Genomic DNA, 18,865 nt, shown 5'->3' on the forward strand with positions numbered 1-18,865 from the left:
ACAACATTTTTTCCCCCAGCACACTGCTATAGCCAGCAACAGATCTGCCATTTCTACTGTAGATAAAAATGCAAAAGTCTTTGTTGCACACATTTGCAAATGTATGTTTAAGCCATCCGCCACGCCAAGGCGCTTTTGCTAATAGGATGGTCCTACTCTAAACAATGAGAGTCCCATATATTTGGGCCATACATATGTGTTTTTAAATTGAGAGCCAACTTACCAAAGAGGTACCCCAGAAGCCTCCAAACAGCAATTCAGTGCCAGTACCCCCTCTCAGCTACTGACACCAACATGCCTCTCAGACAAATACAAAAGTGGAAGCTGCTCAAATCAATTTATAGGCCATAACAGGTGCTTGAAAGGGTGGGGTTATCCTGCAAGGAAACTACACACAACATTTTTTCCCCCAGCACACTGCTATAGCCAGCAACAGATCTGCCATTTCTACTGTAGATAAAAATGCAAAAGTCTTTGTTGCACACATTTGCAAATGTATGTTTAAGCCATCCGCCACGCCAAGGCGCTTTTGCTAATAGGATGGTCCTACTCTAAACAATGAGAGTCCCATATATTTGGGCCATACATATGTGTTTTTAAATTGAGAGCCAACTTACCAAAGAGGTACCCCAGAAGCCTCCAAACAGCAATTCAGTGCCAGTACCCCCTCTCAGCTACTGACACCAACATGCCTCTCAGACAAATACAAAAGTGGAAGCTGCTCAAATCAATTTATAGGCCATAACAGGTGCTTGAAAGGGTGGGGTTATCCTGCAAGGAAACTACACACAACATTTTTTCCCCCAGCACACTGCTATAGCCAGCAACAGATCTGCCATTTCTACTGTAGATAAAAATGCAAAAGTCTTTGTTGCACACATTTGCAAATGTATGTTTAAGCCATCCGCCACGCCAAGGCGCTTTTGCTAATAGGATGGTCCTACTCTAAACAATGAGAGTCCCATATATTTGGGCCATACATATGTGTTTTTAAATTGAGAGCCAACTTACCAAAGAGGTACCCCAGAAGCCTCCAAACAGCAATTCAGTGCCAGTACCCCCTCTCAGCTACTGACACCAACATGCCTCTCAGACAAATATAAAAGTGGAAACTGCTCAAATCAATTTATAGGCCATAACAGGTGCTTGAAAGGGTGGGGTTATCCTGCAAGGAAACTACACACAACATTTTTTCCCCCAGCACACTGCTATAGCCAGCAACAGATCTGCCATTTCTACTGTAGATAAAAATGAAAATGTCTTTGTTGCACACATTTGCAAATGTATGTTTAAGCCATCCGCCACGCCAAGGCGCTTTTGCTAATAGGATGGTCCTACTCTAAACAATGAGAGTCCCATATATTTGGGCCATACATATGTGTTTTTAAATTGAGAGCCAACTTACCAAAGAGGTACCCCAGAAGCCTCCAAACAGCAATTCAGTGCCAGTACCCCCTCTCAGACAAATACAAAAGTGGAAGCTGCTCAAATCAATTTATAGGCCATAACAGGTGTTTGAAAGGGTGGGGTTATCCTGCAAGGAAACTACACACAACATTTTTTCCCCCAGCACACTGCTATAGCCAGCAACAGATCTGCCATTTCTACTGTAGATAAAAATGCAAAAGTCTTTGTTGCACACATTTGCAAATGTATGTTTAAGCCATCTGCCACGCCAAGGCGCTTTTGCTAATAGGATGGTCCTACTCTAAACAATGAGAGCCCCATATATTTGGGCCATACATATGTGTTTTTAAATTGAGAGCCAACTTACCAAAGAGGTACCCCAGGAGCCTCCAAACAGCAATTCAGTGCCAGTACCCCCTCTCAGCTACTGACACCAACATGCCTCTCAGACAAATACAAAAGTGGAAGCTGCTCAAATCAATTTATAGGCCATAACAGGTGCTTGAAAGGGTGGGGTTATCCTGCAAGGAAACTACACACAACATTTTTTCCCCCAGCACACTGCTATAGCCAGCAACAGATCTGCCATTTCTACTGTAGATAAAAATGCAAAAGTCTTTGTTGCACACATTTGCAAATGTATGTTTAAGCCATCCGCCACGCCAAGGCGCTTTTGCTAATAGGATGGTCCTACTCTAAACAATGAGAGTCCCATATATTTGGGCCATACATATGTGTTTTTAAATTGAGAGCCAACTTACCAAAGAGGTACCCCAGAAGCCTCCAAACAGCAATTCAGTGCCAGTACCCCCTCTCAGCTACTGACACCAACATGCCTCTCAGACAAATACAAAAGTGGAAGCTGCTCAAAACAATTTATAGGCCATAACAGGTGCTTGAAAGGGTGGGGTTATCCTGCAAGGAAACTACACACAACATTTTTTCCCCCAGCACACTGCTATAGCCAGCAACAGATCTGCCATTTCTACTGTAGATAAAAATGCAAAAGTCTTTGTTGCACACATTTGCAAATGTATGTTTAAGCCATCCGCCACGCCAAGGCGCTTTTGCTAATAGGATGGTCCTACTCTAAACAATGAGAGTCCCATATATTTGGGCCATACATATGTGTTTTTAAATTGAGAGCCAACTTACCAAAGAGGTACCCCAGAAGCCTCCAAACAGCAATTCAGTGCCAGTACCCCATCTCAGCTACTGACACCAACATGCCTCTCAGACAAATACAAAAGTGGAAGCTGCTCAAATCAATTTATAGGCCATAACAGGTGCTTGAAAGGGTGGGGTTATCCTGCAAGGAAACTACACACAACATTTTTTCCCCCAGCACACTGCTATAGCCAGCAACAGATCTGCCATTTCTACTGTAGATAAAAATGCAAAAGTCTTTGTTGCACACATTTGCAAACGTATGTTTAAGCCATCCGCCACGCCAAGGCGCTTTTGCTAATAGGATGGTCCTACTCTAAACAATGAGAGTCCCATATATTTGGGCCATACATATGTGTTTTTAAATTGAGAGCCAACTTACCAAAGAGGTACCCCAGAAGCCTCCAAACAGCAATTCAGTGCCAGTACCCCCTCTCAGCTACTGACACCAACATGCCTCTCAGACAAATACAAAAGTGGAAGCTGCTCAAATCAATTTATAGGCCATAACAGGTGCTTGAAAGGGTGGGGTTATCCTGCAAGGAAACTACACACAACATTTTTTCTCCCAGCACACTGCTATAGCCAGCAACAGATCTGCCATTTCTACTGTAGATAAAAATGCAAAAGTCTTTGTTGCACACATTTGCAAATGTATGTTTAAGCCATCCGCCACGCCAAGGCGCTTTTGCTAATAGGATGGTCCTACTCTAAACAATGAGAGTCCCATATATTTGGGCCATACATATGTGTTTTTAAATTGAGAGCCAACTTACCAAAGAGGTACCCCAGAAGCCTCCAAACAGCAATTCAGTGCCAGTACCCCCTCTCAGCTACTGACACCAACATGCCTCTCAGACAAATACAAAACTGGAAGCTGCTCAAATCAATTTATAGGCCATAACAGGTGCTTGAAAGGGTGGGGTTATCCTGCAAGGAAACTACACACAACATTTTTTCCCCCAGCACACTGCTATAGCCAGCAACAGATCTGCCATTTCTACTGTAGATAAAAATGCAAAAGTCTTTGTTGCACACATTTGCAAATGTATGTTTAAGCCATCCGCCACGCCAAGGCGCTTTTGCTAATAGGATGGTCCTACTCTAAACAATGAGAGTCCCATATATTTGGGCCATACATATGTGTTTTTAAATTGAGAGCCAACTTACCAAAGAGGTACCCCAGAAGCCTCCAAACAGCAATTCAGTGCCAGTACCCCCTCTCAGCTACTGACACCAACATGCCTCTCAGACAAATACAAAAGTGGAAGCTGCTCAAATCAATTTATAGGCCATAACAGGTGCTTGAAAGGGTGGGGTTATCCTGCAAGGAAACTACACACAACATTTTTTCCCCCAGCACACTGCTATAGCCAGCAACAGATCTGCCATTTCTACTGTAGATAAAAATGCGAAAGTCTTTGTTGCACACATTTGCAAATGTATGTTTAAGCCATCCGCCACGCCAAGGCGCTTTTGCTAATAGGATGGTCCTACTCTAAACAATGAGAGTCCCATATATTTGGGCCATACATATGTGTTTTTAAATTGAGAGCCAACTTACCAAAGAGGTACCCCAGAAGCCTCCAAACAGCAATTCAGTGCCAGTACCCCCTCTCAGCTACTGACACCAACATGCCTCTCAGACAAATACAAAAGTGGAAGCTGTTCAAATCAATTTATAGGCCATAACAGGTGCTTGAAAGGGTGGGGTTATCCTGCAAGGAAACTACACAGGAGTGCCAGTGAATGGATTAGAGTGTAAGCTCTTATCTGTTGGTCACAGGATACAGCAGGCAATAGTCTCAGGCAGAATCTTCAAACAGGGATGTTTTATTGCTCAATAGTCCTGACAAGGACATTCACACACTAGTTTAGTGTTACTAGTGATCTTCCAGAAGTACAGATGGAATACTACAATATATGGTCAAACAGGGCTCTTTTTATACAGTTTAAGTGACCTAACCTGTGTCGAAGTCGTATAATTAGATGAACGAAAGTATATTGGTTAACATTGTTTTGGCAAGCGATTGCGATCAGTATGCCACATAACACGTGGCATAGCGTGATCGCACGGTAAAATACACACGCACACATTCGTACTCTAACATTTAGTTATTTATATAATTCATATTCATATTGGTTCTGTTCTACAGTGATTTATGAGCAGATAGTATTTAGTTTATTATTAGTATATATCTTATGATTATATGTACACTTTAATGTTATTTAAGGTTGAGGTTACAGGAAACATGTCATGTTTAGTATCATTTTAATCCCCTATTCATCAGCAGTTGTCTGGTTCTTTTGCCGAAGAGATCGCACATTGCATACTGTAGTAAGTGATGTTAGGGAATAAATACTTAACGTGATACTAACTATAAAATGCTAATAGACTAGTTGAAACTGGAGTATTAGCGGGAAAGTCGGAGCACAACCCCTGGAGAGATGACCCCCACCTTTGGATATTTTGGTTTGAACTGGCCTATGACCTACAGCACACTGGACCTTCCTGATACCTGGACCAATAGAAGCAAGCCACATCCTCTGCATTGTTTTCTCTGTAACTCTGAGTGTATATAATACAGCTCTAACTGGTACCAGGTCAGTCTTTTCTGACCACAGTATTCTGGAGTGAAGTACTGTAAGCTGGTACCAGTGGGAGCGCAGCTTAGCGAGCGAATGTGGGCGCGGTATGTGTATGTATGTATCTTTTTGGTATTGGCTGTACTGTATTATAATTATGTATTGAACTGCTAAATTTTGCATCTGCTAAAATAAATTACTTTGTGCTTTGGAAACACCACACAATCGCTTAGACAATGCTTATTTGAAAACAATAGAATTACTTTAATAATTTGGGGGCTCTTAGCGGTGAGGTTACGTTACTGGAAGGTACATAACGCTTACGGGTTTCGGTTCCTCAACAAAGGGTGGATTGACTTGTCACATACTGGAAAGAACGCAATGTGTGCAAAACCTGTTGTTCATTCTGTGTTGGGAAACCGAATGTCCATTGTTGCGTAATATGAAGGAACGCTAACTTGAAACTAGGGACAAGAAAGAAAAATGTTTCTTTTTATTGTCGTTTTGCGTTTTAAAAGGTATTGCATTGCATAGCGTATGTGTACTTTCTGCTTAGCGTATGTGAACTTCCGGTGATATTGCCACGTGTTTAAACAGTCATGTTCATAGTCTGTTATATATGCATAGTATAATCACTTGTTAAAGCATCTGAAAAGATATTACTATTGTTTGGGAAATTTATTTTCTGTGCAGAAAACAAAAGGTTGTGTGTGTATGCGAATGGTATGCATAAAGGCAAGAGTTTACTGTTGAAAGGAGACAGATAAGAGTTTATGTACTGTTGAAAGGAGACAGATAAAAGTTTGTAAACTGTTAAAGTTTGTATAGAGTTGAAAAGAGATAGCGCTATGGTTCAGGTGTGTCTGACAAGGCACGATAAAAAGGTGACCTCACAACAAAGGTTCTGTTCTAAGTGTGAACAGGATATAAAGAAACCTTTGTGTGAAGTGGTGTTCTGTTCTAACAAAGAGCAGGGGAAAAAGAGACGCCACAGAGTATACACGGCAAGTATACTCGAAGCGAAAATAATAGGTTTTCGCTGCATTCCCAATAGTAATCGCAAAGCTTACTGATAGTTAGTATCTGTAAGCGGTGCGATCGGACTGCATGGTTGATTTTGTGCAGCTGTGATTGTGACTTGGGAGATGTGGGAGGAAATACGCTGCAACCACTAATATTCTTGATTGATATTGCTTGCTAACAGTTGTAAAGTACTCAGACTAGGAAAAGCAGTTGGTACTTGTCTGATCCCAGTTGTGTTAGGTTGTTTCTCCAGTGAGTACGCTGACAATCGCGTGTTATTGTTCAGTTGTACTCAGTAACGTGGAGTTGAGGGGACGTACCTGTTGAAATCGTCCAGGGCCAAGAAGAAATGACCAATTGTGTGCTGCCTAAGGAATGGCCGGTTGGTTCGGAAAATTATGTTATGCATAATAAATATGGTGCATTTGCAACAGCATACTGCGACAAATGGGTCAAGATGACCCGGGAGTGTGTGAAACCTTTCCCAAACATTGGTAGTTTTAATTCAGAGGTACTGAACAATGTTAAAGAAAAGCTGTGGTTGATTAAATCAACAAAAGTGAGATTTAAACATAATGATTGTTTAAAGTTGTGGCAAATGGAAGGTAACATGTGGCACAGTAGTGATTGCACGGCGGAAGTAGGCATGACGCAAAGCACGCACACAACAGAAGTGAGCGTTGCAAAGCGTGGCGAACTGAGCGCAGCGCCCTCGCCGCCAAATGCGGTTGGGGTGGTAGGTACAGCCAATACCAAAAATGTTAAAAATGTAATGAGTAATTTGTATGATGTCTTAAGTTATGATGAGAGTAATGTTTTAGAAAAAGAAAATGTACCCACAGTCATTTCAGCCATTGCCCATGCTCGTAACATACAAGAAGCAGTAAACGAACAAGGAAAGGGAACGGTTCCACCAGCAGGGGCAGCGGCTGAAATCGGTGAGAATAATATATAAATTAATAGAAAGGGGGACATTCATTATACTGAAACAGCGATTCCAGCAACTAGTTCAGAATGTAGTGATTTGGTAGGTCTGCATCCTGTCCGCACAACAGCAGTTCCCAATGGGAAGGTGGACAGAGATGGTGTAGTTCCCATGAAACATGTAGTAACGCATTTTCCATGGACTAGGACGGAACTGTTTACAATTATGTCTGATTTCCCTGATCCTAGAAAAGATTTGGCCAAGTGTCAGAAATTTATTAGACATTTAGGTAATGCACATGAGCCTACTAATAAAGATTAGCGAGTGGTGTTTAGAGCCTGTCTTCCTCTCGATACTGATATACAAAAGTTCATTAAGGATTGTATGTTGGAGCAGGATAAATCCTTAACCGAGGATGATAATCAGGACAATATTAGACGTATAATCACACAGTTGGCCATATATTTTCCAGTGATAGTGGAATGGGGAAAAATTTTCACTATCAAACAAAAAGGTAGTGAGATTACAACTGACTATTTTGCTAGGGCTCTAGCAGCCATGACTAAGTACACAGGGATACCAGATATAAGGGAGAATCCACATCATAGGGAGGTAGCTGTTGCAGTACTAATGGACGGTCTCCGGGAGGATTTAAAGACCTGGATACAAACCTCTTTTCCTAATTGGAGAGGTCTCACGGTAAATGAAATTAGATAGAATGCCGTAGATCATGATAAAAATATATGTAAAAAGGAAAAAGCGCAGAGTGATAGGCTAATGATGGTGGGTATCCAGGCTTTAGAAAGATTACATTCACAACCTCAGATTTAAAAAAAAAACACTATAAGGGACAAAAGAAACAGAAATCTTTGAAATGTATTAATTGCCTTAAGAAGGGACATTTGAGGAAAGATTGCAAAGAAAATCTTAGAGCGAAAGCTAGGAAATTAGGACCAGGCAAGGCAAATAATAATCAATGGTAAGTATTAATGTGCAAGTTTAGAAAGAAACTGATTTAAAAGTATACTTTGTTGATTTTGCTTGTTTGTTTTATGTTGTCACATGTTTGCTTTCCTGATCAATGGCCGATGGTAAGGAATGAAAATGTTTGTTTTGTTTGTTGTTTAAAGATAACTATCTTGTCTTTGCTTCTCACAGATAAGGGTAGACAAAAAGAAATATAGACTTAGTGATGAAGGGAGTGGCATAGAGAAGTAGAAAAATCACTCTTGAAAGACAAATTAACAATGGATCATTGGAACACTCTTTGTTTTAGGCTGCAGTGGCTCATGATAATTTGTTTGGCTGAGAATCATTATTCAAAAATTAAGTATATACATACTTTGCTCTAAAATATTGTTTTATGTATTTCAGATAAGTATGAGTCACTAAGAGTTAATTTTTCATTTCTCTATTATAAGTCAGGAAGTCCGTCACAAAGGTATATAGTTATGGTGATACCGAGTTCTTAATCAACAAATGACGGACGACACTGGATTGCACAGTTAATGTAAGACCCCCTAGTCAAGTATGGGGAGGGGTCATAGTTTAGCGAATAGCTAAGGGGATTAGTGGAATGAATACAGCCATTTTCCCATAGTTTCTAATCCAGCTGTCATGTTTGCTGTAAAATCTTTCTGCATGTCTATTTGTTTTCAAACCCTTGTATTCAAATCTTTCTATTCTTATTATTCATCGCTCTCCTATTCTTCATTCTTTACATCCGTGTTAGTATCTCACTCTTCTCTTGTATAGAGGTACAAAAAGACGTAGACATGGTCTCGTTCATGGGGCTAAGACATTTGTGACATAAGACGGACTCAGGGATATACACACTAGATTGACATAAGTCACAGAAACAGGGGTTTGGTGTTCTGTGAAAATGCTGGTTTTTAAGCAGAAAGTTTTTGTTGTGGAAATATGATTCACGTTTTATAGATTGCATATCTTTTTATAGCAATACCAGCACATGAGTAAGACATTACATAGAGGACTTGATACAGTGACACAGTTACCAACTGAAGTAGCTGCTAGCAAAATCCATACTTACACACACGACCATACATGGCTGTCACACCAGGGCGAAGATAGCTGTCAAATAGACAGCAGGGTTTTTTGTGACAGCTGACAAATCTATGTTTTGTTTTGTTTTTCGTTATATTGTTTTAAAATGTGCACACACACACACACACACACACACACACACATATTAGTTAATATATGAAGATTTGTGTTACCTGAAGAATAAACTGTCTGGAAGGTGAAGAGATGTGATCAGGAGTCTGGCGGACCCGGGAGAGATGGACATAGTGGACCAGTAGCTCCCAGCGTGTATCTTCCAGACCTAGCGGAGGCAGCACATGGTCTGGCTCAGCTGGGTATAGAAGGTATGTGCAAGCTGGTAAGAGTATATTGGGGTGCACCAGACGTTTCTTCTCAAGCTAGTAGGAAGGCAATGTCCTGTCTTGCTTGAGAGAGTGTCAGGAAGATGATACCAATAGAGCCATCCCTTATCCCTCCTACAGATGGGTTTTCTCCGGGTAAAACAAATCCACGTCATCCAATTACCACCTTGCAGGATCCTCAAGTATACACTGGTGTACCAATGAAATATGTCTTGGTAAAGGTGTACTGAAATGTGTCTAATGTATTACTGTGTCATACTGAAAGCTTTTGTTATTCAATGTGATAGCCCTAGAGTTATAATAGGTGATAAGGGTATTCATGTTATTGATAATAAATGTATAATGTATGAGTAGTGGTAATAAATTACATACTTTTGATTAGCCACAAACCAGTGTGAACATAAAGTAATGGTACTAGTTAGAACGAATGGAATAGAATGAGGGTTGAAACTTGATTGAAGTGGCTGGTAGCTTTGGCCACTAGTCCTCCCCACTATCAAGATCACTCCTGAGCTGCCTCCTAACCTGTTGACTTTTGACATGTTTATGACTTTTCTTTTGATGAGTTTGTAACTGAGAGACTAGTTTATACCTTGAGAGAAAAGGTAAACAGTGAGACAGCGACCGAGAACGTTCAAAACACTGTCTCCTGAAAGGTTACACTAACTGTCAGGATGTTGGACCGGAAAAGTAAGTTGTGGAACAGTGATTCCCTATGTTCAGGTTATTTTACAGACAGGTACCAAGTGTCGGCTACCAACATCACGTCCTTAAGGATAACAGAGAGTCACTGGTACCCATTCCAACCACTGCAGAGGAGTCAACACCCAGAGAAGGTTCCAACTAAATTCATGAATCTGTTTTGGGAGGCCCCGAATGCAGTTAGCAACACCTGAGCCAAAGGCTAAAACAGTTGTCCAGCATGAAGTGTTCGTTTTTCTGTTTTTCTCTCATCTCATTCTCTTTTCAGGACAGTCAATTCTTTCAATTGGGGACAGGTGACAGAGACTATTTCAGGTAGTGATTTTGAGAAGTTGGGGATGAAGGAGAAGTTGGTAGCACAATCGGTCCAGCCAATTACTCTATTCAATTCAGGGGTAAAGGAAAATTTGGAAACCTTGGAGCTTGGAGAAAGTGCGAGGGGCTATTGTCTTAGGAGTATTACGTCCGTAAGTACGGTGACCCCATAGTTGAAGAGAGGTGCATCAAGCGGTGCCAGTCAGTAATATTCGGACTTGAGCAGGCATCCCTGAGATTGATTATCATTCTTTGATGGGTAAGGTTGTAGACCAAAAAGTGCTGGGTGTGCTCTCACATGCCTCAGTGGTTATATCGAGTAGGACTAGTTCTGTTTCCACGAAATATTCCTGAGGTACCCGAATTATGGGTGGAGGTCACTAGGGGAAAAGTACGACTGTTAGGTCCCTTAGTCTGGAGTCTCCCAATATTTGGCAAGCCGACCACTGTTTCATGTGCAAAGAAACTTGAGTATTGGGAGACTGGGAAGAATGAACAGACAATAGCCCACCCCACAAGTGTTGATGAAAAGAACTGATGACATTATTAGAGTGTATATACTAACGTAAGCTGAAGGAGATTGTATATGACATTATTGATAGACATAGGATGATGTTATTGATGAACATGCATTATCTAAATGTTGTCTGAGCTAAAAGACATGCTTTGGACAAGTGAACCTGTTAGACATGAAGAACTGTAGTAGAATATTCTGTATTGCTGACACATGTTCTATTGTACTCTGTACCATTCCAAATAATGTATTGCATGTTTAATTGTACCCTTGAAGGGCATAAAAAAAGGTTATCTCCAAGCTCCAGAGGTATATGGTCTATAGTAAAAGAAAAAAATTGTTTTGAGGATTAAGACTCTCTATTATGATAACTTGTTTAGATCTACAGACAGCATGGTCATACACCAAGGGGGACTTACATTACAGAGCAATGAAACGTGGTACTGAGATCCTGCATATAACATCTTTAAAGTGATAGTTTATTATACTATCAAAGGGTGGAACTGTCGAAGTTGAATAATTGGATGAACGAAAGTATATTGGTTAATATTGTTTTGCCAAGCGATTGCGATCAGTATGCCACATAACACATGGCATAGCGCGATCACATGGTAAATTACGCATGCACACACTCGTATTCTAACATTTAGTTATTTATATAATTCATATTCATATTGGTTCCGTTCTACAGTGATTTATGAGCAGATTGTATTTAGTTTAATATTAGTATATATATGTTATGATTATATGTACACTTTAGTGTTATTTAAGGTTCAGGTTACAGGAAACATGTCATGTTTAGTATCATTTGAATCCCCTATTCATCAGCAGTTGTCCGGTTCTTTCGCCGAAGAGATCACACATTGCATACTCTATTTGGTGATGTTAGGGAATAAATACTTATAGTGATACTGACTATAAAATGCTAATAGACTAGTTGAAACTGAAGTCTTGGAGGGAAAGTCGGAGCACAACCCCTGGAGAGATGACCCCCACCTTTGGATATTTTGGTTTGAACTGGCCTATGACCTACAGCACACTGGACCTTCCTGATACCTGGACCAATAGAAGCAAGCTACATCATCTGCATTGTTTTCTCTGTAACTCTGAGTGTATATAATACAGCTCTAACTGGTACCAGGTCAGTCTTCTCTGACCACAGTATTTTGGAGTGAAGTACTGTGCGCTGGTACCATGGGAGCACAGCTTAGCGAGCGCATGCAAGCGCGGTATGTGTATGTATGTATGTTTTTGGTATTGGCTGTACTGTATTATAATTATGTATTGAACTGCTAAATTTTGCATCTGCTAAAATAAATTACTTTGTGCTTTGGAAACACAACACAATTGCTTAGACAATGCTTATTTGAAAACAATAGAATTACTTTAATACCTGACATGAGGTAATCCAGCCACTTGCCCCTGTAACCAATCCAGACTGATTCATGCAGCACGCAGATGAATCAGCCTGGAGGGGTTAAAACCTTTTTACATTGGTACTAATGTCACGTCAAAATCTGAGATATTACATTCGATATTTAACATCAGGATGTAATACACTATATGGACAAAAGTATTTGGCCACACCTGTTAATTATTGAATTGAGGTCTTTCAATCAGACCCGTTGCCAGTGTATAAAATCAAGCACCTAGCCATGCAGTCTCAATTTGCAAACATTTGTGATTCAACATGGGTCGTTCTGAAGAGCTCAGTGACTTCAAGCATGGTACTATGATAGGAATAAGACGGTTCGTGAAATTTCATCCCTGCTGGATATTCCATGGTCAACTGTAAGTGATATGATTAGAAAGTGGAACCATTTAATTACAACAGCAACTCAGTCACGAATAGGAAGACCACGTAAAATTACAAAGCGGGATCAACGACTGCTAAGGCGCATGGTGCAGAAAAGTCACCAACACTCTGCTGATTCCATAGCTGAAGACTTATGAACTTTCACTGGCATTAATGTAAGTATAATTTTTTGGGGGGCGGGAGCTTAATGGAAAAGGTTTTCATAGCCGAGCAGCTGCATGCAAGCCTCACATCACCAAGACCAATGCCAAATGTCGGATTGAGTGGTGTAAAGCACACTGACACTGGACTGTGGAGCAGTGGAAACGTGTTCTGTGGAGTGACGAATCACGCTTCACTTTTTGGCAGTCAAATGGGCGAGTCTGGGTTTGGCAGATGCTGGAAGAACGTTACCTACTTGACTGCATTATGCCAACTGTAAAGTCTGGTGGGGGACGGATAAGGGTATAGGACTGTTTTCCAGGGTTTTGGCTTGGCCCCTTATATTCAGTGAAGAGTAATCTTAATGCTTCAGCCTACCAAGTAATTTTGCACAATGCTATGCTTCCAACTTTGTGGCACAGTTTTCTATTCCAACATGACTGTGCCCCAGTCCACAAAGCAAAGACATGGTTTGATGAGTTTGGTGGGAAGAACTTGACTGGCCCGCACAGAGCCCTGACCTGAACCCCATCGAACACCTTTGGTATGAACTGTAATGGAGATTGCGAGCCTGGCTTTCCCATCCAACATCAGTACCTGACCTCATAAATGCTCTACAGAATGGATAGGCACAAATTCCACAGAAACACTCTTGTGGAAAGCCTTCCAAAAAGAGTGGAAGCTGTTATTGCTGCAAAAGGGGGACCAACTCCATATTAAAGTATAAGCATTTGAATACAATGTCATTACAATCTCTGTTGGTGTAATGGTCAAGCATACAAATACTTTTGTCCATATAGTGTATATTCTCTAATCTTCGATTTAACAATATTCCCATCAATCTGCGATTTCCCAGATTACTTGCTGGTTGCATTATTCATGTAGTTCGTCTATCTTATTGTATTATTCGTAGTTCTAAACTGGATTTTGCAGAGATCCTAAATCCATCTGGAGAAGCAAACTAGTGGGTGTGAGTAAGTTAACTCTGGCTTAACTTTGGCACCACAGCCACAACTGTCACCAAAGATGAGACGTCGCAAGAAGCAGATTCTAGGGCAGTCCATCTAGGGGCATGGTTAGTCGCAAACTAGACCACAAACTGGCTTATGTGGGAGGTCAGGTAGTTAGATGAATGTCTGGGAAGCCTCTTCCTCCACTGGAGCTGGCTTGCCTCAAGTCAGCAAAGCTGGTTCTCGGAAGTTTATCTTTCCATGTAAATTGGACAAACCATTTATGTAGTTAGGTTAGAGTAGGCTTGCGAACCTGGATCAACAGTATCTAGAAAAGGTAGAGCAGCCTAAGCAGTATACTCATTTTAAGGGCCACAATTCTTCCTAACCAAGATATAAAAGCTTCTGGCACCTGAACAGGTCTAGTTTGATGGCTCTTATGATGGGAAGGAGGTTGTCTTTGTAGAGAGTGTCATGTGTGAGGGTGATGTGAACCCCCAAATATTTTATTTGTTATTTCTCCAAGAAAAGTTGAACTTACTCTTGAGGAGCTCAAGGGTAGGTGGGTGAAGTTGTAAAGAGAGTTCCTCTGTTTAGAATAATTGATTTTTTTACCCCGACAGGCGGCCATATAGACACAACATTTTGTAGAGGTTCGGAACAGACATGTGCATCTAACAGTGCAGCATTTTGTAAATCAAAAATGTAAATGACATCACAAAGATGATTTTTATTCCCATCATTTTTATTTATTCAACCTCAAATCTTGCCATAAAAAAATCGCATTTCCTCCATAAATAATGAAACATCTACAGATAACAAATAGAGATAAAGTAACTATTTACAAAGCAACCATTTATCATTGTTACCATAAATACAAAGTACAACAAACTCTTAACACATATTAAATATATATATAAACAATACACTGTACACAATATAGAACTCTTGATGGAGCTACTTTTTGTTCTCTGACTGAGAATCTGAACTTTATGAAAGTGATTACAATAAAACAAATTCTGCCAGGTCTGACAAAGTTTCTGAAGGACAACTAATGTCAAATATGTGACAGAAAGGACACTGAATTCTGTGCTGTACATAGTACATACATAGAGGTGTTTGGATCTCAGATTACTCCTGGATAAGTAACAAAATCTCTTAGAAATTCTTGATCATCTTGTGGCTTCATTTGCACAAACTTGTGCTCATCCTGTGACGTGCTAATATACCACCCAGGGAAAGCCACTGACTCAAAGGTGGTGCTATTACTGGTATTCTGTGTTTTGTAGAAGAGGTAGGGCAGCAAATCATTGTTCCTTTTCCCCTGAATGTTGGTGACCTCCTAAGAGAAATAAATATGAGAAGAGTTTAGCTGAGATTCAGGAGAGAATAGATTGTGCAGCAAACAACTGAAAATTCAACGTTTTGGCTCAGGATGTATAATCTTATTACAAGTGACTATTACACCACCAATGATACTGTAATGAAATAATGGTCTGTTTTTTCAGTTGCTTTCTACTAGGGGTACTTAACTTTATTTCTCTAAAACCCAAATATATTTGTGAATCAGCTTTGTGACCCATATTTCTATTTTTAAGTGATGATCTCTCCACTTTCAATGACTTAAAATGGGGACAACACATCTAAATTCCTTAATTTCTTAATTTGTTTCTATTTACTATTGCTAGACAGATAAGTACATATTAAAATTATATACAACCTAATCTGTCATCTACTTATGAGCTGGACATTTCATCTTCTTTAACTAATGTTTACAGGTTAAGTAAAACATTGGTAAAAATATGTAGTGAATGAAAAAAATTGGGACTCTAAACTAAAAATGCATTTAAATAAAATTAAAACAAGTATTTAATATATGTGCACATTAGGTTGACCTGTTTGGATACTGAAATAACAGCTTTATAGAAAGAAATCTGGTTGCGCAGTGGCCAATCCTTATGCTGTGTACACAAATGAGCTGATGTACATTGGTGTGACTCCCTCTGGCAGCAGGTCTCATGTCAGAGTATTGGTCCTGCTACTCCGGCCTTGTTGTTCACCACTGAGCACTGATTATACGAATCTAGCAGGATCCCCTCTAGGCCATTACAGTAGCATTTATTATGCTATGTTCTGTTTATTTGTGCTTGACTTTGTTTGCACATGCTTTTGATTGATTAAAGAGATTATTTAATACAAAAGTTATTTTCATCTAGCATAGGGCTGGAAACATAGATATGGGACATGTAGTTATGGAAAATTATCAGTGTTAGCTTTCAAAGTGATTTGAGGTGTTTTATTTATGTGCGTTAGGTGTGCTAGCCATTAGTTTTGAGGTATCAATGCCTCCACTGACAAGAACCGTCATTCATACATACTCACCGTCAGAGATAGAACCGGAGTATCTGCCTTATCTTCTTCAGGAGTACAAGATAAAAAGAGATTGCGACCTGCCAGACCCAATGTGACTGGACGTTTGTCTGCCACAACAGGTGCTGAAATGTAGCTGCCCATGTTTATCTTTGCTGAAAAGAAGAAAAAAGGTGTTTATATAATATTCTCTTATTGTATAATATAATGTGTTGTGTATGTGAAGTGCACAGTGTCAATTGCTTATTTCTATGCACCAGATACACTTTACATGCAGGATTTTATCCAGATAGTAAAACTTAAATTAAATATATATATATATATATATATAAGCTAAATATATTATTGATGCCTTAGCTTGTAGAAAACACAGATAAAAATAATAATTTTACTTATGTCTTCTAATGTTGTTTAAATCCAGTTTGCTAACCCAGCAAGCTTCTTATACTCTGATATGAAATGTGATGGTCTCTGCAGTATTAGGTGTTATAACCTTATCATTCACTGTTTTCCAGAATATAAAGTAAGTAATACGTAAATAAGGGCTTACCTTCTTGCTCAAGGTTCTTCCCCTGTAGAAACAAGGCCACAAGATGAGCGTTGCCTTCATATTCCTGCAGTGTCAGACACTTCTGTCTGCTGTCTCGAATAATGTGCACAGTTGTTTTACTATATCGGAATTTGGACGGAGGCGCACATGTGTCATCTATGGTGTTGAAGGAAATTTCTTCTAAAGAAAGAAAAAGACCATGTTAAAATGTCTATCATTTAATCAGGTTCTTGCACATGAATTATCTTAAGTTGTGTGGACTGCATGTGTCTCAGATAAGAATTGAAACCTGGCAGCAGGACAAATGTTCTGCTCTCTGGTCTAAGGGGAATGTGGTTATAATGCATATATATATATATATATATATATATATATATATATATATATATATATACTTATTATTACTATTATTATTATTATTATTATTACTGTTTTAACTGCTAGCTTTTGCCATAGCGTCTCTAAATACATTTTTACAATTTTATAGAAAAAATAGATCCCCACTTTAAATGTCGTGGGGACCACTTCTGGCTGTCATTCCATAAGTTAGCTGGTTTAGAAGAATTAATAACTGCAAGTGATCTTACCCTCCACTAGGATGTGGTTCAGCAGGTCATTGTCATCGAAAAAGGTCTGTTTGTCACAACATTTCCTTCCCTTCAGCTTTTCCACAACTACTACCAGCATTATTGCCTTCTTGAAGGAGTGCACAGGCTTTCTGTGCTTCTTTATGTCTGACTGTATTCCAGATCTGCACGGTGACCAACTGGTGTGACACGAGGTCCATTCTAAATGCTTCATACTGCTCTGTGGGACAGAATTAGCAATTTTTAGGATGTTTTTTAGATGTTGGGTATGTTATGTTCTTTCTATAAAAATCTCTAATTCTGAGAAATAAGTGAATAGATATTGTGCCTTTGATCGATAAATAACTTTTAAAATTTACAAAAACTTTCACTAATTGTGTCAGGTTTACTGGATTTAACTAAAATAATAATAATTTTAACTGTATTGAATGTTAATTAATAGTATTGTTGTGAGAAATTTACCTTCATTTCACAGGGGGGGTCTGCATAGAATTCCTCCTCGTTTTCACTAAAGATATAATAAGAAAATAATGTTGATTTTCTTCCCACAATGAAACGCAAATATATATTCTTCCATAAGCCCCAATAATTCTGCTGTGTGAGGCAGCAGCTGCACTGGCACTGTTGTCATCCCTTATACAAACTAACACACATTCATATTAGTGTAGTGTACATTATAAATGCATATACTGTCACTTTAATGATTACTAGGAATGTAAAAGCTTCTCATTTAGATGTTGGCAGCAAGAACTTATTTATTTTTTATATTTTTGCTGCCTTCCAGCTATTGCTCCTGAGCGAGCTGCCTCACCTAATAATAGGTTGTATTAACCCTTATATAGCAGGATAAGTTATATTACCTGTAGCTGTCCATTGAGACTGCATTTAATTCAGGAACTTCTGCCATTGTTATACCTGTAGAAATATAATATTAAACATAAATAAGTATAGAAAATAAAACTATATTTCTGCCCACAAATAATGTAAGATATACTGATAATACTGTACAAGAGGAAACAGAAAATTGTTTATTACCGTTCAATGCAAAAAAATTAGTCCTATAGAGATCCCTTTCTCCAGGAAGAAAAATCGTTATCTAAGTTGTCATTTCACTCCAGTGCATTATATAGGCAAGAATGACGGATGTTTACGCAATGCAGGATTTCACATCTCCTCCCCCCACAAACAGAGTATATTTTGTGAACTTCTATATTTAAATGTATATTTAAAAATGGGTTTCAGGAACTGAGAGTGACGTGTAAAAATAATTTTAATACAGTCAGCGGACAAATACAAAAGTATTAAATGGTGGCTGTAAATCCTGATAAAGAGACGAATATCTGTCATGCTATGTATGACCTGCTCAAAATATTGAACAAAATTTCACGTTATTGCTGTTTTTCCTTA

The 18,865-nt window shown here is 39.3% G+C and overlaps 1 protein-coding gene across 1 annotated transcript; it reads right to left on the minus strand.

Annotated features, from left to right (window-relative positions):
• Positions 1-14,675: 14,675 nt before the first annotated feature.
• On the minus strand, positions 14,676-18,583 carry LOC142151540 (interleukin-1 beta-like). Its single transcript, XM_075207289.1, has 7 exons — positions 18,494-18,583; positions 18,319-18,373; positions 17,921-17,966; positions 17,459-17,678; positions 16,872-17,051; positions 16,334-16,476; positions 14,676-15,293 (listed from the first exon to the last, which is right to left on the minus strand). Exons 2-7 carry the CDS (start codon positions 18,363-18,365, stop codon positions 15,078-15,080), a joined length of 852 nt encoding a protein of 283 aa, XP_075063390.1. The 5' UTR covers positions 18,366-18,373; positions 18,494-18,583; the 3' UTR covers positions 14,676-15,077.
• Positions 18,584-18,865: the final 282 nt, after the last annotated feature.

The sequence above is a fragment of the Mixophyes fleayi genome, chromosome 4, assembly GCF_038048845.1.
Source record: "Mixophyes fleayi isolate aMixFle1 chromosome 4, aMixFle1.hap1, whole genome shotgun sequence".
In the NCBI taxonomy this organism is placed as follows: domain Eukaryota; kingdom Metazoa; phylum Chordata; class Amphibia; order Anura; family Limnodynastidae; genus Mixophyes; species Mixophyes fleayi.

Bases quoted from the DNA above. Each gene is read 5' to 3' on its own strand.
- LOC142151540 (XM_075207289.1), bottom strand. From the start codon at position 18,365: ATGGCAGAAGTTCCTGAATTAAATGCAGTCTCAATGGACAGCTACAG. The intron at 17,679-17,920 runs GTAAATTTCTCA...TCTGTCCCACAG, and splicing joins ACCCCCCCTGTGAAATGAAG to AGCAGTATGAAGCATTTAGA. The intron at 15,294-16,333 runs GTGAGTATGTAT...TATTTCTCTTAG, and splicing joins CTCCGGTTCTATCTCTGACG to GAGGTCACCAACATTCAGGG.